Source organism: Corvus cornix, chromosome 3 (assembly GCF_000738735.6).
Source record: "Corvus cornix cornix isolate S_Up_H32 chromosome 3, ASM73873v5, whole genome shotgun sequence".
NCBI lineage: Eukaryota > Metazoa > Chordata > Aves > Passeriformes > Corvidae > Corvus > Corvus cornix.
Genome location: NC_047056.1, coordinates 37206739 through 37232617, shown reverse-complemented (window position 1 = coordinate 37232617; position 25879 = coordinate 37206739). Strand labels below are relative to the sequence as shown.

Below are 25879 nucleotides of genomic sequence, written 5' to 3'. Positions count from 1 at the left end.
TTCTAAGTGTTCTTGGTAGCATGCTCCAAAATGTGGAAGGATTATTTGATAGATGGCTTTCAGTATTCTGGTGCCTGCAGAGCCATGGCTAATCTTTCTAATCTTCTTTATCTAAGGTAATCTGTATATTCTATCCTCTCTGCATCTATGTGTCTTATGCTGAAACTGCTCTGACAGGAAGCTCTAAAATGCCTATTTTTTTTTTTTCTTTCCAACAGCTGGCTGCCCAGATTCCTTGATTAAAGAACTTCATCACTTCAGGATTCTGGGAGAAGAACAGGTAAGTTAGCATCTCAAAGGCAGCATCTTAATGTCATGAAAGATAGACGCTAATGAGGCAGTTTCATCTCTCTCCAGGGAGACAGAGTGTATCTCATGACCCCCAAAGACCTGAAATGTGGGAAAAAAACCACACAGGAGTTATATGTGAGAGCTGGGGGTTTTTTCAATCTATCCGTCAGCCTTGACAGGTTATTAATTGGTACATCTGCTACCTGCCACAGTTTTTCAGCTTTTGACTACTGCAGTAAACAGACTCTCTAAAGCAGCAGACAGACAAACAATCTGACTAAGGGATTGGTACTTACAGCTACTCATGATATTATCTCTCCCTTTGTGTGTCCCTTTTTCTCTTTTAAGAGTGTTTCTCATAATTATAGCTGTACTTTGCACTCAGAAAACTATTTCTGTAGAGGCACCTAAGGAAAGCCTAAATGAAGTATGCTTTACAGCACTCACAAGAAGGTCAGTTATTATTTTGTCAATGATGAAATTAACGTACAGAGGTATTGAGAAGTGGCCTTAAATTTTGAGAGACAGGTTGAATTTTCAAACCCTCAATGCTTCTGAAATTCAAGTTGTCTTTATCTCTGAAGTATCCCTCCTAAGGTAGTGGTTACAAAGCCTGACTGCCTGACACAGAGCTACAGGTGCTAGGGACCAGGGGGCTGAAAGCCCAGCATTAGTGTGTTGTACATGACAACATCCACATCTTTTAATGAACCTGGCACCAAGGGACTTACACAGGGTTGTATGAGGCCTGTGACAGAGGTAGGAGCAACTCCTGAGATGTTAATTCAAAGTCTTTTTTCATCATTTTAAAATCTTATTATATTGTCAGGAACACCCCATTGCTTCTCCTTTCCCTGTCACTCTCCCTTTTCTTATTACTGCTGTTACAATTTCTGGACTTCCGATTTTCGTCCACAACCCCCCACTTCAGTTGTTGTAGAGAGTTACAGGTCATGTTTTTCAGGCACTCAGTTTTTCCTTAGCAAGAAGGCAACATGAAGGGGAGTGTGGGAGGGTTTGTCTGACAAGAATTAAAAAAAAAATAAAAATAAAAATAGATTAAAAAAAAAGACAGAAAACAGAATAGGCCAAAGGAGATACTGGAAGTGGGAATCTGGCGAGATTGAGGATTTAGGAAGAGGAAATAAAAGAAGTTACAACTAGGATTGATGGGGCCAAGAGACTGATTAGAGCTACCTGACAAATGGAGGGCAGAGTGAGATGAAGCTTGGGTAAAGTGAAGAGATGGGGTTGGTTCATGGAAGGGATTGGTAGTAGAAACCGGATTGATAAGGATAAGGGTCTGACAAGGAGCGTGGACCAAGGACTGGAAGGGAATGACCAAATACGGAAGCTTGCTGAAGACACTGGTAGATAAAGGAAGATCTGCACTTAAGGTGCATGAAGAGGTGAAGATAAGCAGACTAGGAAGAGTGGGACAAAAGGAGAAATTTGAGGGAAAAGTAAGGAACAGCTAAACCAAAAGGCTGCAAGTATGAGAGAGAGGACTAAATCAGACAGACTTGACAGCTTCCCTGGCAAAGCCCTGAGAATGGAGTTGTGGACTGTAGCCTGACTAATGACCCCTGACAGAGCATCATATTTAACTGATGGACTTTCTTTGCAAACAGTGAACATTGTCATGAGGCTTGAATTATTTCATTAGCCTATACAAGTATAAGGATTATTGCAAATATATTCTGTCCCTACAAAAGCATTGTTATCATGAGTCTACTGAAGACCACAGTAGCTTTTGTTTGAAGTTAGCACACTCTTTGATAGTCAGGAAATAAATTGGTACAAAACCAAGACAAAAAAAAAATTAAAGTACATCTAAATAAAAAAGAAAGGAATTACAGGCAAAGTCCTTATTCATGTGACTATCTATTTATTTCTTATGTTTATTTAGTTAGATATTTGCTTTTTAAAAAGACCTAAAATGTGTCTTCTTCTGTTATCACGTATACTACATAGAAAAATTCATAATTAATTATAACACTATTTTATTCAGACTCCTTACAATTTCAGTATTATAAACCATCATATATTTTCTCCAGGAAATAGCCAGAGAAATACAGGGACATGTTCCTGCTTCATATCCAATCTTGATTTATTTTTAAAGTGCTTATGCATTTAAAGCCAGATTATAAAAGCAGAATGGACTATTGTGATAATCTGTTCTGATCTACTTTAGAATACACATTACATGACTTTTTTGGATTAATTCTTGTTTAAACTGCAGTTTATTGCCTAGAAAAGCATTTATTCTTTGTTTACAAATCACTTGCAGACCTTAGATCCTATTATACCTCTCAGTAGTGAAAGACAAAATATTCCCAGCTTCCTACCTTTCCACCACTCTACCAGCACCAACATGCTTCCTATGTTGCATATCTCCCATTCGTCAGAGTTCAAGCAAAAAACCCCTGGTCTCCCCCTTTTGTTCACTGAGCATTTGTTTCCAGTAAGTAAAAATATAAATAAATTGACCATGTAAATGGTCATATAAATGTAAATACTGACCATATAAAATGTTTGTTGAGGTCATTAGGAAAGAAAGGTTTTGGGTGGTTTTCAGGATCGAACCTCTTGAAAACATGTGTCTGCCTGTCTATCTGAATTGTCATTATATAAATGTAAGCATTGATGGAAAACCAATGCTGAGAAATAGAAGTGTGAAGAGTTACTGATTAATATTTCCTTACAGGAATTGTATAATAATAATAAGACTCTTGTTCAAAATTTCCATGTCTTCTATTCCTTTAGGAACATATATTGCAGGAAATTTATTCTAGCTGGAAAATCTATCTTTTAAGGTTTAGCTGATGGCAATAAGATAGTTTTTAAAGAGGGAATCAGTTTTTAGGCTTTATGGAAAGACACAGTCATAGTCTGCGTGGTGAAATAGAAGAGTACAAGCTTCCCTGGTACACGATATGCATTGGGGATACCTAATTTACCACATAAAACCAGCTTCCAGAGTAATTGGCTTAAAAGGCAACACCAATACACTCAGCAACAGATTGCTACCCTACTTGACCTTTTGAGAAGGTGCCAGAGAGTCTGACCCAGGAAAAGTCTCCAGGAGCAGCTTTGACTGGCTTTTTTGGACCCCCTTTTCACAGACTCTCCCAGTCCACAAAGGTCTGTACAGGACAAAGAGAGTCTCCTGCACATGGAGTCCCAGGAAGGGTAAAGCCTGAAGCTTTCTAATTGCCCAAAGCTCTGCTGCACCTTCTCTTGCCATTTGCTCTCACTTTTCATAATCCATCATTTTCCCCTAGCTTAATGGGTGCAGCCCAATCTGCTGGCTAACTCCTCCATTTCCTAAGTACCTGAGATACAGTCAGGATCGGGTTGAAAGATTTATTAAGTGGGGAGCTACTGAAAAATAGCACAATGTAAGAAAATCTCCTGCAGTAGCCATTTGCCCTGTCAGGCTGGCTGTCTCTACAAGTAAATGTTTCTACAAGCGGTGATAGTACAAGCTGCTTACAAAAATATGCTAAAAATGCACCAAGTATGGGCTCTGTTCAAATACAGTGGAGGGCAGGTAAATTCTACAAGCCAATGCCAGAGACAGCAGAGAAAACACTCTAATTCAAACATAAACACAATATACCAGCCTAGCAAGATGACTTGCAGTGAACTGTTATGGAGTCTCCCTAATGACTCTATGAGAAACTTCCCTCTTGTCCCCAAAGTGATAAAAAAAGTCTTGTTTAATTGTTTAAATGGAATATTGTGATTCATGAATAAAATAGCAGCTACATCTGAAGGCTGGAAGGGAAAACAAATAACGCGAGAGCAAGCAATCTGCTGCTATACCTGAGTGCCCCCAACAGGTCACAGCACAGATGAAGCAGATGACTTGCTAGTGACAGAAAAGGAAGCTGCTAAGTAACGTATAGCTGCGCTTCTCTGTTACATCATCTGCTCTGACAACTTTGCAGGATGTATTGGCCAGTTCCTTGATATTTTGACAGGGGAATGATCAATTTTAACAGATCTCTCCTATCAGCTGCTAGTGAAATATCATATCACTGCTCACTTTTTTTTAGAAATGATGTAAGCATTTATATCCCTGGAATCTGAGCAAGCTTGAATGGGGGCAGTTTGGAGAGGGGGAGGGGGTGTCTGTTTGTTTTGTGGGGGTTTTGGTTTTTGAGTTTTTGGGCTGAGGGGGGATTCCCACATTTCCTTGTCAATTAGGGAAAATTTATGCAGAGGAATACCCTAGAATACCCTATTTTGAAAATCTCTAGATGCACGTTCCCATGCTCTTCAAAGGTGGTGTGGGCTTGCACTAGTTTTCCCAGTGAGCTTTAACTTTAGGAGATACAGAAATCAAGTATGAAATTAACACAGCGTGGTTAGAGATCATTTAACATTAATTGAGGTTTGGAAGGATTTTGTATACAATGTGTGCATGTGTCAAGGCTGATTTTTTTTTTTTAATTGCAATACTTGCTAGAGGAATTTTTTTTCTCAAATGCGTGCTACTGAATATTCATATAAATCCAGTCTTAAAGTAATTGATATATATTTACCCATTCAGGCAAAAGTAATGTCGTATGACAATTCTAATTAATCATCTGAGTTTAGTGCAGGAAACTGTCAAATATGATCAGCAAAGTGCTTCTGAAGTATTTGTGGTTAAGATTTTTTGATAACTACACTTGGAAAAAATACAAGCTACATCTCAGTAATTCAAATCATTTCAAGAACAGAATAAATTTTTCATTGGATTATTTCTCCAAGTCCTAATAATTAAGCCAAAGCTATTTTTTTAGTATTCTAAAACCTTAATCTTTACAAGTGTACTTTCTTACACCTCTGCTGCTTCCCACCCAGTCCCCTGGCTTCAGCTACTACTCAATATAAGTGATACCTACACACATCTCTCAGTTTCTGCCATTTTTCTGTCTAACATCTGTTTTCTCTCCATCTCATTTGGCTCACCTTTTGGATTTGTCATCACCATCCCATCACCCACTCTCTGAGCTACTGCATTCAAGTCTAGATCCTCTTTACACCACTTTTTTTTTTTAATAGCTAGAACTTCACAACAAATTTTATAGTCTTCCAACTTCATATGATTAGTGATATGCCTCTCTTTCCTTCCTATACTGTACCTGCCTGGAATATCTCCAAACCACCTTCTTCCCTCACTCAGAGGTAGCTGGGATTTGTGTGAATTCCTCAGCTTTGTCTCTTACGGAGTATCATAACTTTAGCCTTTAAGTTCTTGTCTTCAGCAGGATATCTCTACTTTCTTACACTTTTTTAACTTATTGTCCCTACAGTGGGCAAGGAAAAGTAATTTATTTTTGGTTCAACAGCTGAAATAAAGAATGAAGAAAAAGAAAGAAGGTACTTAGTCAAAACTAATTTAAAGGATTTTTTTCTTCCATAAAAACCAAAAATAATGTCAATTTTATAGAATTCAAATTTCTCTTCCACCCAGATTTTATTTAATTCAGAGGGAAGATTTGAACACCAGTGTTCAGGATCTCAGGTGCATGTGGAAGTTAGGACGTCTACCTTCCCTTGCATAGCTTTGATCTACTTTCAAGGAATATACATGGGTTCACTCTTGTGACCTGAGAATTGGGAGCCGGTATCCACTACACTGAAACTCAGTTCCACAGTTTGCAACAGCATCAGCTGAACAGATTTCCTTGAATCAATTACAGCCTTGATGGTTGTTACTTGCAGTGAGAAGAGGAATGTGCATTTGTCCACAAGGGTGGGAAGAAACCAATATTTATCTTTAGCATTCAGTCTATTCAGACTGATCCCTCAAGTACCTGGTGGAAGATCACAAACTTCCTGTAGTTTGTAAATACAGTGCTAACCCATACATTGTGCTCAGTCTCCTTTCTTCATTGCTTCATGTTATCCCTCATGTATTCAGTTTGACTTCCAATACAAGCTGCTCTAGTGTCCTCTGTTCTCTATTTTCTCTTTTCATATTCTTCACCTTGTGCTTGCTTTCATATCATTCCTCTAACTGCAAGCTCTCTTATTTTTTCTCCATCTCTACTCCAGTTTAATTTTGTCTGTGAATGGTGATGCACTGGTCCAGTTAGAAGTTTCTTTCCTAAATATTTTCTTCAGACAACTGCCTTACCCAATTTTCCATGACTCTCCGGTCAGGCAAATTCCAGCCCTCTAGAGGTGGTTGTCTTGTCTCCATGAGTGCTCCGGTGGTAACAAGAAGGAGCTGATGCTCTGAACTTGCTCTTCCAATCTGACCAGTGGCCAGCAGAAGAGCCCAAAAACTTAGGAGAAATAAATTAAGGGTGCTCCATGGAGAGCCATGTCAGTCCATCACTTTTTTATCTGTATTTTAGATGACACGTTTGTAAGTATTTTTACTAGTTTAAGGAGTATTACTGGTTTTGTACTGTTAGTTGCCTAATTACATTATGGAACTAATTCTTCGAGTTTTTGTATGTGCATAATACATATAAATAAAGTGCTTAGTCTACATTATGGACTAATAGCCTCCACAATCTAATTTTGAAACACACAGATGGTTATTTGATTTATAGGAGCAGTAAAAACAATCTGACTCCAGAAAGTAGATTTGCTTTCCTCTGAGACTCATACATGCAGTTAAAGAAACAAGTAATTGAATTACATTTCAGAGATTTGGGCTTTACATCTACTGTTATACTTCTGTCCAAAGTTCTCTGCAAGGCTGCTACTGAGCAGATGCTTTTAGGTGTGGGAAAATAAATAAATAAATAAATAAAGGTAAATAAATAAATAAGTAAAGGTAAATAAATAAAACAATACCCAAAGTATAAAAGCAAAATTAAAACAGCTCAAGGCATATGTGCTGCGGCGGAGGGATTGGAATAAATGACATTTTAAGATTCCTTTGAACCCAAACCATTCTATAATTCTATGATATTAAATCATAATTTTTTAATTAATTTACATGGCCAGGAATCACTGTATTCATGAAGCGTGTTTTGCAGGAGTTTTGCACATCCAGGTGCATTTCAGTTTTGTCTTGGTATCTGAATCTCAATGTAACTGAAAAGACTGCAATCTATAGTTAACCTGTTATTCCTGTGTCAGCCTGGTGATTTCATTTATATTACTCTTGATTTACAGCATCAAATGATTGAATTTCTACTGGTTGAAAACCCAGTACTGTTCTAACACTCAAGAGAAACCATCCCAACCTGGAAAGTAGAGAGCAAGGAATAAATGGTTTCAATTATCCAGCCTCCATGTCTATGTCATACTGTAATTTATAATCTAAAGGCCCTGGCAAGTCTTACAAGCAAAGATTGCACAAAAGAAGTTCATTATATGGTCAAAATATTGTAAATAGGGCTTATGAGTAGAGCTTTTTCCACTCCAAATTTTATTCCCTGAAACGTATAGATTTGGGCTGACTGGGACAATTTACAAATTGAGAGGAAAGTTCACAAAGGGATGCAGTTCTCAGAGAACAAACAGAATGCTTTACAACTACCTTGTTCATATACCTTTAGCTGTCTTAGCACCAATGATTTAGAATAAATTGTATTTTTGAAGGTTTGGGGTGTTTTTTTTCCAAATAGGCATTGAAATATATGGTTCTGTGGAGAATCCAGCAAATATTTACCTACCTGTATTTCTGAGGACCTTATTACAGTAGCCCATAACTGCCTGACATGCTTTGCTTGAAAGCTGCTTTCTAGCAGCAGTAGATGGCTGATGATTTCTGTGTAATTTTATGCCACTCATTACCATAGTATTTGACATCCTCATGACTATTAATGGCTTTTGCCTCTTAACATTACATTGAAATCAGCAAGTATCATTCTTCCTCTTTACAAACGGGGAACTGATGAGAAGCATAGATTAAATGACTTACGTGAAAGCTGCAGGAAGGCTGTGCTGCTGCCAGGAATGAAATCAGGTGCCATGAATGCCAGTTCCATCAAGTTTCCCATATATTATACTTTGTGAGAGGTTTTTCCTAAAACTAATTGGAGATACTTTCTTCCCTGTAGCATGCAGAACAATTTTACACATGATGAGTGCATCTCTAAATAGGAGGCACACTGATAAAAATTGAGTAATAGATACTGTGAAATATTTTGAATGGACAGAAGAGCTAGATTCATTTAATGACAGTTCTTTACGTATTAGATATCTAGTCTAAGTTAGTTTTCTCAGCTTCAACTATAGCACTTCTGTAGGGTGCTTGATCTTGCCTATCTTAGACATCGTATGTAAGTCAGGATAAATTCCCTTCTTGAGATCTTACCTCTTCTCATGCACTTGAAACCCTGTTTAGGCGAGATGTTTAACTTTCAATGAGCTAAAATTCTGCAAGGTGGTTCACAGTCTAAGCTATTTAGATACCTAAACCTTGGTTTTAAAAATAGCTTAGGCCAGGTGAGTTAGGATCAAACTTATTGGAACTAAGGCAGCTATTGTGAGAGTCACCTGGTTCAGGTGCTGTTATCTAGGAAGTTGTCTGATGTCTCGTTATTGTTAAAAAAACAGGGCACTTCAGCACTCAGTTCTTGTGCTGATGTACAAATTTAAAGGTGTAAAGATGAATTGGATCCTATTTCTCCTGTTAATTATAAAGGAAGTCTACACAAGCAGTGCAACTATAGGCATCATCACTGTGGAAATGCAAAGTAAGTTAAATGAATTCTACTTTAGATCTCCAGTTAAGAGGCAAAGTAAACCAGTGGGTGTTGTGTGCTGTGATATCCTTAAATATTTCATCCAGATATGTGATCAAAAACACATCATGGGCTCCAAAGACATTTAAAGGCTCTTTAAATTTGACTTGCTTAATGCATTTTGATTACATCAGTCCAGTGTGATGTGTATGGCTGTGGTATACCGGAAAAAATGTCTCTAATAGATATGATCTGTCACTGTATGCAAATAATTAATTAATAATTCATGATAAGTGTTTTGGTCCTTTAAAAGTTTTTTATAAATGCACCCTTAATGTAAAGTGAGTCCTTTTTTTCAGGCCACTGAATAAAGAATATAAATCCACATATGTTGTGTAGATTGTGTTATGGCAGCAAACATGCATATGTTCTGCTCTTAGGTGTTTCAGTTGGTTGCTGGGCTTTAAATGAGCAGGTTACAAGGAAAAAGAAATTGGAAAATGACATAAATGTATCTGGTCTTTGAAGGTAGAAAACAGGCTGGTAACTAGATATCGAGATATGCAAATGCATTTAGCAGGATCTTTTCTGGATCAGTTTTTTGGCTGTTATAGTGTGAAAATCACTGGTGAGGGTGCCATACTGATTTAGCATGAGTCCTGTGCTGAACCTGTATAAAATGTCAAATTTGTTGGACAGAAGCCATATTGCTGTCCACCTTGCCAGTAGGTAAACTGGATATTTACATTCTGTATCTTTCCCTAACAAGACAAGTTAAAAAAAAAAAATAAAGGAGAGGAAATGAGAGAAATCTCTCCATGCCCTTTCAGGCTAAGGTAATGGCTGGAAAGTATATTCCTTTTTTTCTACTGAGAATTTTTAATGTAAATGCTGACAGAATCTCAGGTACAGTGTCACTGGTGTTTGCCTTCATAATCAGAAGCTATTAACAATCCCACATCCAGCACAAAGTTCCCTCTTAACAGGGTAAGACAATTATCATCCTCACCTTCAGGTCCAGTCTGTGCCCTGAAGAAAAATTAGGCTACTAGAGAGTTTTGGAACAATGGCTACCTATATTTCTATAAAAGCCAGCAGAAGGACTTGGAGCACTCAACATGTATTTAGTGGAAGGACCACAAACTTTGCTGAAAATTGAGAGCATCCAACATTAAACGTTTATGCCATTACTCTGGGTTTGAGCATGAGAATAATGCAGGAAAACACCAGTTGACTTCTTGAGCCCCCGCATTCAAGGAGACTTTGCAGACATGTCTTTCACATTCCTCAAAATACTATTTTTCCAAATACAAGATTCTTAAGTCAGAATTTATGGCTGACATTCATACACTGAATGATATTTTGAAGTCTTTTTCTCCTTTTAGATTTTGTTTTTCTTTTGAGAGGTTGTTTGGATTTTTTGTTAATTAACAAAGGTGGATACTTTAAGTTTGGGTTGATTTTTTTTTCTGTGATGCAAACTTTTGTGTCTATATGTTAAAGTCTTTTAAGAGCTCTATTATTATTTTCAGAAGCCAGTTTAACAAGACATGTGACAGCATTTGCAGAAGAATCTTCTGAAATGTACCCAGAAGATATGTAGTAGAGCCTTCTTTGTAATTTAATTTTTTTTTTTTGGTATGCTACATGTAAGAGGTCTTGGTCCTAAAGATTCTATTTTCCTCAAAAGATTTCTTTGGAGGGGAGTGTGGATTTGAGAAAGAATTTTTTCTTTGTTATCCTCCCAAAAACGGGAACAGTATTTTCATGAGCCATTATGGGATAAAATCTTACAAAGAACTAAATACTGTTGTGAGTCCTGTAACATAAAGCTCTTCTTTTGTTTCTTTAGCACACCATGAAGTCTGCTCACAGAGAAAATTCATACCTACTCCCTTCCTCTTTGGCCTTTTGGATTTGCCTGTTTTCTTTGGGGCTGTTAGGACCAAATGCTTTCATTTATTTCCCTCCACAATAGACCAGATTTATAGGCGAATCTGAAGCCTGGTTTACAGCGGTTATATAGCCACTGGTGTGGAACTGCACCAAAACAGAACCCTAGAGTGGATGTGATTTACACGTACACAGCATGATTTGTACTAGCTCAGCTTATCTTTGGCTGAAAGCAGGGTAAATTAGACATGGGAAAGTTATTGCAGTGACATCAGTCATTTTAGAGCAGGCATTTCTGTCAGTGAGCATACACTGAGCATGTTACTTAATGCTGTGTGTCAGTGTCTCCATCATTAAAATTAAGGCATTTCCATGACCTTTTAGGCTATCAGGATGGAATTAAATGAAAAGTGAAAAAACTAAAGAAAATTTCGTGGGAGACCCAGGGAAAAAAATATACCTAGCATTGAAATGAATGTATATAAGAGAATTATTCTGCTGATCAGTTTAATGATGGCTTACTTTTAAAATAAAGTTGCCTAGGCAAATTTTTACAGCCCTTAAGGTCAAAACATTACACTGTACTTTAGATATAGATCCCTGAAGGGGGAATTTTGTGTGTTCTTTTCAATCTGTATACAACTTTTATCATTTATCTGTTGGACTATTTTTATGACATTTACAATAATTTTTTATAGTAATATAAGTGTACTTGGTGTTACTTACAGAAGAAGTCTGCTGTTTTCTTGATTTTAATATCCCACACAATCTTCTGGTGGTGAAAATGGCTGTGAGCCAGAAAATGATGCATATGATGTGAGTTGGAGCAGAGTGACACCCCATTTAGTAGTACTGCAAAGTTTTAGACTTTTGACAAATAACCTAAACTTAATATGTGAGACATTAGGACAATTGTCTGCATTATGTGGGATAGAGTCAAGCTCAAAGTTTTGGGGGGTGTTTTTGCATGCTGCTAGGAGTTTAACACCAGTCTGTTGTGTTGTAGTACAACCGTTACCAGCGCTATGGGGCCGAGGAATGTGTGCTGCAGATGGGAGGAGTGCTGTGTCCAACCCCCAGCTGTGGAGCAGGTTTGCTTCCTGAGCCAGGGCTGAGGAGAATCGTGTGTGAACCAGGCAATGGACTAGGCTGTGGGGTAAGAACCTATGTTTTCCTTCTAGTGGTGTGGGAAATAACTGATATTGGACAACGAATGCTGAGACAAAGGGGGAAAATGTGGTTGGCTTTTTTACCTTTTCCATCAGTGACCCTGAATTGCCCTTCATACCAGAGTGGGATAATGTAGCTCAATAAACAATTTAAATATAGCACAATGGCTTGGGAATGATGACTTCATCATGTAGAATGTGTCCATTCCATAATTCTGTGCTCTATTTGGTTTAAGAAGTTGCTGAGCAGTTACAGTAAGAAATTGAACTGTGCAAATGAAAGTCCAAATGGGCTCGCTCTTCTCCTAGCACTCAGCTAAAATGAACAGGGTCTTGAGCAAACCATTCATTAACTTATTAAATTTTTTTTTACAGAAAAAGGAGAGATAGAATAGCCTGTTCATGACACTGTAATGACATTGCTTGTGCATGTAAAAACACATGATGAAAAGAAATATATAAATAGTTTTGTGTACTCATAAAAATTGCTTTTAAGGAAGGGGAATGAACAATTAATGGTGGATTTATGGAAATCAAAATCAGATGAAACTTGAAAATGTTTTTGCTAAGAGATCAGATCATATGGACTATCGACAGTTTTGGCAGTAGAAAAAGCAAGTGCTTTACAAGAATCAAGCTTTGGGGAAAATAGATATACATAGAGACAAATCTATAAATAAAAGAACCTATTAAATGTTCCGTCAGAGTGACTAACTGGTGTTTGCACTATGTGACTCTTTCCATGGTTAGAATTGTGGTGGAATTCCATGAACACTATGAAAGATAAAATATCTATATTTGTAAAATACTATGATGCTCTTTCTGCTGTCTTTCTTGTGTAAAATGCACTTTTTATTGTAGTTTTGATGTTGCCCAAACTGATACCATGGAAGAATAATAGTTTGCTGAACTAGGAAGTTGCAGTAACTCGTCTTCTGTGAGTAGGTTAGCATCTGTCGACCTTGGTGAGACTTCCTATATGTCCATGCAGTGGTGCATGTAAAATAGAGTACTACCCAAATTCACTGAGCAGACATGGGGCTGCAAAACAAAGCAGAATCTGGGAAAGTAATAAGAAACACAACTGCATAAACAAAAGGGAATGCCTCTGGATTAACTATTAGGCATTGGTTAAAAAAGATAAAATCACAAATAATTTTTATTCAGCTCTCTGCCTTGACGTGGTGAAAATCATATTGTATTTTTGCAGCTTCATTCATCATCATTCTAAATCTGAAAATGCCCTGTAGATAAAGTGTACATAGCATAAAGGCTTGATATATTGCCCAGTTTAGCAAACTGCTCTGTTTCCTTCTAAGGACTCCGAGCTGTGCTTGGTAGCGATCAGATCTGCAGCCTTGAGTGTAAGCTCACCCTTTGTTTTGAATTATGTGGTGTCTTGAACTTTACAGGGTACAATTCACCGAGGCTGAAATGAGAAGCAGGAGGCTGGTCTGTAAGCCAAATTTTGGCAACATTAAGGCCCTTCCTCAGAATCTATAAGGGAACAGAGTGAAAATATATGCCTTTGAATCTTTCTTTGCACCCTAAAAAATTATAACCTCAGGGAAGATTTGTCACAGACTTGCTGTGTTGAGGGTCCTAGCACTGAAATCAGATGCTGGTGATAAAGTTGGCTGAAGGTAAAGATCCACCTGCAAGGACAGCAAGACAGTTAGAAAAGCTATTTATTTTTACTCTATTTATGTAGTCATTTTCAGTGTTTTCTATTCTTAAGCTATGATGTGGTTTTTCCCAGTCAAAACCTCACCTTTTGTAGTGTGAAGGCCTTCCACTAGTTTTTATGGAATCCAGAAAGATCCATTTCAGAGCTCAGCATTCCCCCATGAGTGTATGCATGATTTACAAGCTCAAAGAATGGCCCGAGATGAAGAATGTCCCTATCATCCATCCAAATAAAGGCTGGAAAAGATGTTTTGCAGTACTTAACCTGTACAGCTTAGATTAGAAATACACTCCTTGCTGAAGCTGGTAAGCAAAGAAATAAGGAAAGTGGTGTGAATCTGGAGATTCTTTATGAATGTCCGCGTCATTCTTCAAGCTGTACTTTGGTTATGTAGAGTCTCTTTTGGGATATTTGAACCTCTGTCTTTGGTTCTTTAAAGTTTATATTGGTAACAGCAGAAGTTACATCCAACATCAGTGGTCTGTTATTCACACAAAAACCCTTGCAGAGAAATAGTTGCCTTTTGAACAGAACTAATTGATTTCTCAGGTCTGAATTGGCATGTTAGGGTAGCTAACAACCCTCAAGTAGCTGAGGATTTTGATTAGCTGATGAGATGACATGGGGAGAGAGGAAGGACAGGCAGTCAAGAGAAAGTCGAGACAGTGAATGAGAAGGGGTTTCAACAACCATTTTAGAAAAGTAGAGGCTAAAGGAACCAAAAATAGAATAAACTGGCCACCAAGGACTGAGGCAAAATAAATATTCCAATATTCAGAGAGATAAGTATGGGAGGCAGTCCCAAATATGTAAGGACTATGACCAAAACTGAAGGAATAATGAAAAATTAACAGGTGATCAAGCCAGGCTGGGATGCAGACATTTTGGTTTCCTCAATTTCTTACTCTGTTATGTGGAATGAGAAACTGTAATCTCTTTTTGCAGAGGAACTGCCATTGGTATCAAAGGTAAATGTGAATCTCCAGGAGAGTGCTTATAATTTGCTAAAAGGGCCTTTGGGAAAGTTAAAAGATGGATTTTGCTTTGTCTCAGGAAATTTGGAAACAGCAACATGTAGGGCCTAGAAACAGTTTGGTAAATGCCTGTACAGAACGGTACCAAAAAGATGAGGAAAGACGTTTAAATGTAATCATCTCTAAATATACCCCTGTAGTCAGGCACTGCTGTCTATTCAGGCTTTCAGGCAAAAAAAAACCTGAGATGAAATGTTTATCTTGACTGAATAGTAGTATGCAGATATCCTTTTAATGATTATGGATGGTCCTCACCTAGAGCCATGTTGTGGAACCACTGACTGACTCCACTGAAGTCTAATCTTCCTTTTTATTATTATTATTAGCCATAAACTTATTAATTGATTTATAAAAATTTACCATTATACAGTATTCTACCTTCATTACTATGCATCAGACCTATGTTATTAACTTCTGTTGCTCAGCTATAAAATCTTGACATATTTAATACTAGAAAACAGCAACAAAACGCAGTAGATAGTACATATTGTACCAGCTGGCCTAGGTACAGGAAAAGCTGTGGTAAACAAGACATACAAAAGCTTTATGAATAAAACATTTTTGTCTTGTTTTGTATTATACTGGCATATTATTTACTATACATTAAAGAAGTTTGGAGTTAAAACCAGGTTAGAATGGATCTTCAAAAGGGGCTATACTATTTATTTGTTAAGAAGTGTGCCTTGATTTTTGCACAGACAGCTCAGTTGCCTTGCAAAACGTTCCTTGTCAGTATCTTTCAGTATCAATGGGATGATAACTGACTGATGTGTAACTGCATCCCAGATTTTGCTCCACAATGGTATGTTGTGCAGCAACAATGGTAAATGTTTTGCAGCATGCATTATCAGTTGACCCATCCCTTGAAATGGGGTGAGATGGGAGATACAGGATAGTGGAGACAGAGCCTCTGCTGTTCTTTTCCCCTTGAGTTTCTTCATTCCTAGCATAGCATATGTAAGCACAAAGAAGAATGTATTTCCAGAGATTGTCTGTTCTTTGATAATCCCTTTCTAGGAGACCTGACTCTTGAAGGTCCATGGAGGTCCTGAGACCACTCTAAACTATACTAAGGTCTGGGTGACAATTTAAATGGTTTTAGGAATAAGCTGTCATCACTGATGTTTTTGTTGTTCTTCTTTTAGATCCCCTAATGTGAAACTCCAATCTGCAAGTGGGTACTCAAGTGCAGTGTATTAAATGTGCAATGATAAAGTAAATTTTATAGTCTTTCAAAGGGAACACAAAATTTGGGGGTATTTCATCTCTTTTACACCGTATGTACTGTTCCATAAACAAAGTGCATTGAAGAACATCAAAAGATCCCATCTAGGACAGGTGAAATTTTACGGCTGCAGACTACAAGAGGTCCCTGAAAAAAATCAATAGCTATAAATACCATGTCTTCCTTATGAATAGAATTCCTAGGCTGTTGTATTACATAAAACAAAATCCCTAAGGCAATTTCACTCTACCCAGCAATTTTTTCTCATTGATTTCTTCTTGCATTCTTCTTCCATGGCTAAGGAAGCATATGTCAAAAGCAATTGCACCATATTTGTAGGATTAATAATTGTCTGCCTTTTCAGAAAGCTTAATAGAATAGAGGACACTCTAAAATAGTTACATGAGAAGTGCACTACATACTCCTGTTATTTGCAAAGTTGGGGTTTTTATGATTCATCATCGTGTGTTCATGCACGTCCTAGCAGACGCGTTTCATCTTCAGTAATGTCTTTTTTAAGCCCAGTAATACGCATGTAGACAAACCCCAAACTATTGGGGAAGATCTTTTGTCTTGAGGAGACAAATCTGAACTATAAAAATTCCAAGCAATTCTTATCCACTTAATTCTGATAATTCAAATGTTAGTTGTATATGTCCTTCTAAACTGCTGGAGCTGGGTTGTTTAATTTAGGCTTTTATATATTGGTTGAAGTGCTATGTGCACCTATACTTCCTCTGGAATCTGAACCAGCTTGCAAATACTGCTTCATTTATGTGAAAGTGCACAAGAGTTTTTGAAGTGAAAAACAGTTTCCACATCTGGAAGTTATAAGTCTTTTATTGTGAAGTTAGGTTTTAATGCAATGCATTGTCATGATCAACTTGTACTTTCTTTCTGCAATTTCTCTCCCTTTCAAATCTGGTTTTATCATGTTATTCCATCTACATTGCCTGATCAAAATTTTTGAAAGTCTGACTAACCTCAAAGACTTTATTTTCAAACAAAGATGTAGGTATGAATTTGTGGTTCAGGACATGTACTTTATTTCTTTGTTAGTAGTACCAGGAGAATCTTCAATGTACATAAAGAGAAGATAGGCAACATTTAAAATAATTTGAGATATAAAGATAGTCAAGATGAGTAGTGGTAATTCAAGACAACCTTTGAAGGTACTTGACTGAAAATTTTTTTTTCAATTTTAAAATCAGATGAATAAAAGGTCATGGGTGAAGAAGGGCTGCGTGTACAATGATCTGAATTTTTCTCTCAGTTTTAAGATGGGAATAGAAGTTGAAGCAGAAGCAGAAAATAGAGGCTCCAAGGTTTGAAAAACAGAGGAATAATTCAGGAAACAAAACACCTTGAGACCTTTATGTCATTTGCAAAACACTAAAATGGAAATAGAAGATTGCTGCTATCTAGTAGCCGTCGCAAAATTGAAGGGTTATTCCTTGTTATTACATTTCAGGTATCTGTCCTTGTTCCGTATGTCATTGAATTTTTGCTTTTAAGAGAATTCACCAGAAAGGTGTGACCATGGAAAAGGTAATAGCTGAAGATATTGCTGTGATTAAGAAACCAACTCACAGCAGGAGTGTTTCATAATATTGTATAGGGAGTGTTTTCAAGGGGAATGAAAATGAGACAGACATTTTCTATTATTGCTAAATGCTGAGTTGCTAGCACTGTGCCACAAGCTCTAAGCAGTAATCATGTACTGCTTTCTTCTATTGAGTGGGCACTCTAGCCTTTAGAGAGTGGAATTCCATCTTGTTGACACATTATGCTTCAGTGGCAGAGCAAGTTGTTTCATTGCTAAAATATGACAGGCTGACCAAAATTCCTTTTGGATTTGTGGGCTTTTCTTCTGGTACTGTTTTACATGGGTTAAAATTAACTATAAAAGCATGGGGCTTTTTAAGATGTAGTAGAATGGTAATGTTTTAATAAAGTGTTTACCCCAGAATTGCACTGTGCAGTTAACCAGCTATATATTGCTGCCAAGGTGCATTATTTTCATTGCCCATATCTTGCAGTGCAGGGCAATTCATTGATCTAGTGACTGATATGAAAGTCAGCTGTTAGCAGCGCATGGATAAAGCAATCTAGAGAATGTTTCCATTTTTAATAATACGGATCACAATAGTTCATAGGACTAGCAAAAGAAAAATACTTTTTATACAGAAAACAAATCAATTACTTGGACTTGGTTTAATAGCAGAAGAATAACCACTTTTTCCTTTACATCCCAAATCATGAAGTACTACCTAGAAAAATATTGTTAGAAAATATGTGAGTCTCTTCCATGCTATGTGAGCTAAAACTGAAACTTCATTAGTTTTGTCTGCTAGATTTCCAGAATATTATGGGATGACTCATATCATGTGATAAAATTCTGTATCCCTTGATTTATGTAGGGTATAGCTTTTACCTCACTTCTGCCTCATGCAGGCATCTGGAAAATGGCTTTGTACATTTACATTGCAAATTGAAAGTGCGGTGTCTTCAGTTATTTTTGCTTGACTTATTATTCTGTGGCTACCTAGTAAAATTTAAAACCATTTAAAATCTGTCATATGTGTTCTAAGACAGGATTAAGGAAGCAGAGAAAAGAGGTAGTTACCCAATAAGAGGATGGATGATCTCTGTAATCTAGAGATATCATAGATATAAGAATAACACTGTATTTGCATCAGGGAAATTATATTAAACTAGGATAAAAACAAGTTCTTCCTTGTAAAGATTAGTCAAAACTGGACACACAGACCTAGGAATTAGAGACAATGAAACTGATGTCTGTGAGTGTAAACCAGCTCAGACTGGGATTTGTCTTGCAGAAGATATATTGTCCTGGTTTAACCAATTGGTCTGAAATAGGAATGAGCTAAAGTTGCAAGCATTTGAGACCCATTTTAAAATGAGGGCTGACATAATAGCAGGTGGGTTTAAAATCACATCAGTAGTTGATTTTGGGATTTATCAGCTAACTCGTCCTTGTAAACTGTTAGATCAAACAATCCCCTGGAAGGTTGACAAGGGTTTTCATATTAGAGATACCAAACACTCGACTTTGTCGCTTGTTCAGTACTTAGATTGCAGAGCCAAAGATGCCTGGGCTTCCATTTTCTTCATCTGTGGAAAGAGAACAACATTTTACAATAGATGCAATGCAAAAACGTGCATAATCCACAGCTTACCCTAAACTGATTTTAGCACACAGATGTGGAAAAAGACCTCAGAAAAAAAAAGTACCTTCTCTGGAGAGATTCCTGGTTTTAAGTACCCACGGAGTATATCATGCTCTGATGCTCAGGTCAGGATAAATTGATCCCTGAATTTGAAGGAAAGACAAAATTTTCTCTCAGGGCTTATTGTCAGAGACTTGATATTCTATGCAAGAGTTGGTGGATGAGCTAAATACCATCTCCAGGAATCTGGGAGGGCATTTCTCACCTACAAATTCCTTGTTATTTGAAGAGCCACAGGGTTTGATGACATCTTTGTCTATTTTGGACTATGTCTGTGGCACAGCACAGTTTAGTCTCTTGACAACTGCAGTGCTCTTGTCTAATTAAAGTAACTGGGCTCCATGTAGCAGTATCTGGGTGATACTTAATGGCTTATGATGCTCAGGAGATTATGTTAGATGAACTCATAATTCTATCTAGTCTTAAGTATAATGGAAGTTTATGACTGGAGAGAACTTGCAACTACTTTTTTCTTACTACTCATCTCCTCTTCAACGAAGTGCCTAGAAATATGTCTGACAGTCAGGAGACAATGTATTATCATGTGGCCCATCAGAAAAGACATGGAGTGCAAAAACCAGAAAGAAGGAAAAATAAACTGTTTATAGGAATTGCCCATTAATTCTACATGTATGAAAAACAGAACTCTGTTTTCTGGCTTCATATTTCACTTACATTCAGGATAAGATTATTCTCCCCTACTTGATAGAAAGAAACGCTTTGCACATGATAGAAAAGTGTAGCCATTTTAAATCAACCTGTACTTCCTTCTGCTAATAGATTAAAAAGTCCTGGTTGCAGCAGCCTGTCCCAGACCACAAGAGGGAAAAAAAGCTTGAGCTTTTTTGCTTATACAGTTCATCTACTGACTGCAGTTTCATAATCAGTAAGACAAATACAAATTAATTTGTAAATTATCAGAAATAGGTGTTAGTGGAAGATTTGATGTGAATAAACAGATCTATCACTGAGTCACTGGAGAGGGAACAATAATGCAATCAGGACAGGATGTGCTGCTTGAGAATGGCAGCCGCCAAGGGGAGGATTCTAATTGTGCAAGAGGCTTATTTGAGCAATCTTCTAAAAAAATTTCTGTATTTGAACAGGAAAGAGAAACATGGGCTGAATGCAGGAAATCACTTATAAATGAAAAGGAAAATAAATATGAATCAAATAAGCCTATTTATTGCCTTTCATATGAAGTTTCATATGAAGGCCTCCTGAGGCACTTTGGATTATATTATTACATTATTGTAAAAAAGCAGGATTAAAATCAATGATGGAGTAAAGAGCTAGGACCAGCACAATAAGACCTTAGATTAAAATGAATCTATTGACTCGCATTTTTAGCTAAGCCAGGATAAAAATTCAAAGTTCTGAATGTTAAAGAAGAATTGTCTTCATTATGTGGCTGGAATAATTCTAGCTTGTAGCCCAACTCAGAAGTAAATCACAAGATTCATGAAGTGAGCGGCTCGCACAGATCCTGAAAAACCATTTCTTTCTACTGCTTTTGTGGCACTTGTAGTCTTCATGTTGTTGGATGTCAGAGTAAAAAAAATTTAGTAGAGATTTGGGGTTTAAGTCCATTCTTTGTAAGTACAAACACGAAAAACAGTAGATTGTATCAGTTTGGAACTTACAAAGAATGACACTTTTTTTATCTAAAACGAGTATCTCCAATTAAAAATGTTTGCAAGTTTTATATTTCTTTATTAGCTGATCAAAGAAATGCCCAAAGAGTGTCTTTCTCAACTTTACTTTGACTCCACAAATACATAAAGTCTCTGTTGGTCAGGCATACTCTTGGTTCATTTTTGCAAGACTACAACACCATTTTTCATCTGAAGGGCATAAAATGATAGCTTACCAAGACTATGAAAGTCTTTGTGATAAAAAAAGGAGTGGCACAAAATGCAGAGTACAAGTAGTGTGGTAGTGTTCAGTGACTTTTTCCTGAAGAATATTTCTTTTGTGCTGACAAACAAGATGCTGTGTAAAGCTTCCCAGTGCTCCTCTTGGGTTTACAGTTATATAGAGTTTCTCATTGGATCTTTAAGGAAAAGCTTTTTCACACACGTTACAGTTACAATAGTATGTCTGTGGAATGAAGCAAAGCTACTCCTTTTCATTTCACCAGTACAAGAGAAATGTTTATTTTTCATTGCATATGTTGCATCACTTCTCTGTACTATACAGAATCTGGATTGACTGGACACTGAAATGGATCTCTTTGGGCTATGCTCCATGAAGAGTGGGATGAAATTGGCATTAAAAATATTTAAAGTATAGCTAAATGTATTTCTCATACAAAAAAAATTAATAGCTTTTTAAAATAAAATTAAGTAGAACAGAGTTATTCTGACATCAATTCCCTCACCACTAGTATTTCAGTAAGGTATTTAATAATGATGTCACATGCAAAATTTTATTATTTCAAAACCATTTCAAAGAGATAGCAAAGCCACCATTCCGCAATCAAAGCTGATTTTGAAGTGCTGAAACAAAGCTGATTTTCAATTATCAGAGTCAAAAAAAAAAGTGTCTGAAAACTGTCTTGATTGCTGCAAAACTGCTGTCTTTTCAAGTTGGATAACTCAAAACAAGTAGATGATTCTTATGAAGCATCAAACAAAAATCCCCTTCTAACAAAGTATAAAAAAAACTTAGCCTGAAAGAGAATATCTCAGTAAAGTTATAAGCTTCTGAAAGTGAGTTTAGAATAGAAGTTGCATCTCAACTTTAACAATTGTATTAAGGTCACTAAGGTATAACAAAGGGAGTAAAGAAAATGTTGCAAAGTCAAAGGCAAACTATGAAAATAAAATAAAATGAAAATATCATGACCAAATTAAATAAAAGACATCCCTTACACAGTAATAACATTCTGAATGAAAAGCAAGGACACAGATTTGGAGAACAGTGACCAACTGTAATTCAGTGAGAAATAATAGAAAACCAGAATGCAGTGTGTGCTCATAAAACCCTCATGAGAGGAGAAAAGTAAAAATTCTGATAAGGATAATATAATATATATCTTTGCATAGAGGCCTTGACTAAGGGCATAAAATCATGGGTGGATAACCAAGGCTCAGTTAACTCTATTTTATCCTTATATTTCTCAAAAATTAAATAATTCATGCTACTCTTTTTTTATACAAAATCTCTCACATTATATTGGCTGACAATCACTACCTTGATAGCAAATCTATTCCACTGACACATAAGTGAAGAGATAAAGAGAAAGGCTTAAAGGTACTGGTGGCTCACTTGTTCAGACTAAATTAAATGAGCAGTAAAATAGGCTGGCAAAACTGAGCCTTGTTTCCTTTAAGAAATATCAAATAGCAGTAATAAGTTTTGTATGTATCTCTGTCATTTTTATGCCAGTGAAAATGCTCACATATGTAAAATCAAACAGTGACATGGATAAGTCTCTTTTGCACACCTGAAATAGTTATATTAAAAAATATCGACTTTCAGACTACCAGTCTAAAGCCAGTCTTTGTTATTAAGTATAGTCAATTTAGTCTGCAAACGAAAAATAGGTATGAGGCACGTTCTACAACACTATCATATATAAAGCAAGCTTGACAAGACTTTGCTTTCTACTTACTTTCCTCTTCAAACTAAAGCTGATGTAAATTTTATTCCCTTGTTTTATTTAGGAAACTTCTTGTAGGTCTCCTAAACATGCTTTTCGAAATTCTTTAGTTTTTATGGAAAGGATACTTATGGTAAAATCTAATTGAGCAGCATCATTCTGGAAAAACAAAATAGTTGAATAGTTGAATATACCTGTTGTTAGCATAGGCTTTCAGTGTCATTTGACCTAAATCAGAACACTGAAATCTTAAAAACCACCAGGAGGTTGAAACTGAAATCCACAAGTGGAATCTCCTCCACTGGAGATGGAGGAGCAGTAAATAGGAAAGTGAAGGCAACGAGGAGCCAGCCTTAAGGTGAGGTCTGAGAAGACATGGTGGGAACTTACTGATTATTCAAAATTCTCACTGAAGCACCAATATATTCACTCCCTCTCTTGACTCAAAGAGTGGGAAATTGCTCCTCTATTTTGTGGCAACAGCCTGGAAGAGACAACAGAATCATTAACTTGCCTCCTCTGCTGAGAGCTGTGACTTTATGTGAGGTGGTATCACACCTCTGGTTGGTTGTTTGATCCCTAGTAAGCAGATTGAGATGGAGAATACCAGGTAGTAAGGGGGATGGGTTCTCCAGAGATCCCAAGCAGAGTCTGCAAATGCATATTCTATAAGGAAAACCTAGAACTTATTACATCCTTTGATGGGTGGCTCTGGCATAAAAGAAAAAAGTATAGATGAGAGTATGTGTGCCTTGCCTGCATGTATTCAGGATGATGGGAAACTACCTGCCACACCTTTGTATAAATGAACATGGAATTGGGATGGTTACCTGAACTAGTGGGTGATATCCCTGCCCATGGCAGGGGGGTTGGAACTAGGTGATCTCTAACATTCCTCCCAACCCTCACCATTCTATGGTATCATGGGCTGTGTGTAGGAGTTGCAGTGCTGGGTGTGAAAGGAGCATGGGGGCAACTGCAAGTGTGTTCAGAGTGAGTTGAGTGGTCTGTTAAGTGGGTGAAAGCTTCACAAAGACGTATAAGCATCAACTGTATGAAGAATGGCCTAGCCACATGATCATGATATTTTACATGAGTTCCTGGTCATTGCAGAATTTTTTTGTGAATGTATACTGATTATACCAAATTTTGTGTTTGCAAGTATCCACAAGTATCATATTTTAAAATCCTTTTACACTGACAGGAAGCTTTTTCTGGTTACCTAAAGTAGTTATCTAAAGTTATTTGGGAAAATGTTTTGGATTTGGAGATGGAAAACAATGTGGCTGCCAAACTGTAGGATTGCTCTGAGCTAGAAACCCACCATATCCTGCTATGAGAGGAGTGACAACAACTGGTAATTGGTGAGTCAAATAAATCAAAGAGGAAATAAACTGTACCATAAATGTACAATACAATAACAGCTTTTATATGCTGCTGGGGTTCTCACCAGTGGTGTTTTCATAAAATGCATCACAAGCTTTCAGTGTTCAGGGAAACACATTAGTGTTTTTGAATTGTTTTTATTATAAGCCATGCAAATAGTGTTTGTCCCAGTGGGGTGTGACATTAATTATTAGCAAAAGATGTTTTGCATGATTTCAGTCCACACAGAATGAACAGTTTAGTCTTTATTTTCAAAGAGTGACAGATAACTATTCAAAACTGCATTAAAAAACATTTAACCCATGCAGAGTATTCCTGCTGAAAAGGTGACACATGGCAGAAATAAATTGCCCTAATAACATTTGCAAATGTTTTGTGACTGCAAAGATGTTATCAGTGTAATTCAAACATGTTCCCTTTCATTATGCTTCAGAAAAAAACAGTACTTAAATTCTTTTGTATGGATGACCAGTGGTCAAATCCTGAAATAAAAAAAGTTTGAATCTTGTAGAGATAGATTTCTTTTAGAATAAGTCCCCTAGACAAAGCAAACAAAACATATTTCTGCAAGAGAGGCAAGAGGAGAACAATGACTTGTGAAAGGTAAAAAATAAGTATTCTTCTCTAACTAATAAGAAATCAGTTCTAGGCAGAAAAGGGGAGCTGATAAGTCAGTAAAGAAATCATAAAATCACAATGGTAAATTATCTCAGTGTAAAGGAGGATTAGGAAGGGTAAGGAGAGACCAACTTGCTTGAAAAATGACCTTTTTATCACTTGAAAAGTAAGAAAGAAATTAATGCAAAATTTAAGCATGTTGTATCATTTTTAACAGCTAGAAAAACAGAAGACACACACAGGGGCTGTCAGAAAGTGCAAGGTGTGAAATAAAATATTTTTCATATAAAGTCTACCAAGCAGTATTCAGAATGCTTTCCATAAAGAAGAGAAACAGTAACATGAAAGATCAAGGAAGCTTTTATTTAGCTTCTCATTGAGAGGAATCTGTATCATTAAAATGCTCCAAGAAGGCAAAAGTGTTTACTTTTATGTTTAAATCTAAATTTAAAAGGTCAAGCCTGCTTAGATGGTTAGCAGAGCTAAAACCTGTGAAACAGAATTAAAAATACCCACTACAGTGGAGAAAGGACAGCATAAAGATAGGTTTTCAAATCCACTTGCCCTGATGAAATTTTTTCTTGTAGGAATGGCTGAAGAATATCCAACATATTAATCATCACTTCTAAGAACAGGGTAAGAAAGATTTTGCAAAAGGCAAAAACATGAAATCTGTGTCTAAAAAGAGGAAAGAACACCATAATCTGAGACTTACAGAAAGTGGTTTTGGACTCCTGAGGAGAAATTGTAGCAAAAACTTTGACTATTAGTAATAAGAAAGAGGACAAAAAGATAAAGTCTCAGGAAGCGTGGACTTAGCCAGAGTCTATCACATCAATCTAACTTATTTTGCCAGATAACAGGACTTGTGAGTAGGAGAGAAGTAGATTATGTTTTTTGTATTGAATCCATCTAAGCTTCTAACATTGTTTCATATAAAATTCAGGTGAACTAGGAGATACAAGACCATATGATAATTTCATTAGGTGGATATATAATTACTTGGAAAGATGTGTGTAGACTATTTATCAGCATTATAGCAGAGAGTTACTTCAAATCTGTCCGGAGGTTGATAG

The 25879-nt window shown here is 36.7% G+C and overlaps 1 protein-coding gene across 2 annotated transcripts in view; it reads left to right on the top strand.

The window, feature by feature from the left end:
* PRKN (parkin RBR E3 ubiquitin protein ligase) overlaps positions 1-25879 on the top strand; it is a 697917-nt gene that overhangs the window by 572385 nt on the left and 99653 nt on the right. For both annotated transcript variants that reach the window (XM_039569208.1, XM_039569206.1), the window contains 2 exons: positions 219-280; positions 11836-11985. In XM_039569208.1, the coding sequence (XP_039425142.1) occupies positions 219-280; positions 11836-11985 (212 nt within the window). The remainder of the gene's footprint in view (positions 1-218; positions 281-11835; positions 11986-25879) is intronic.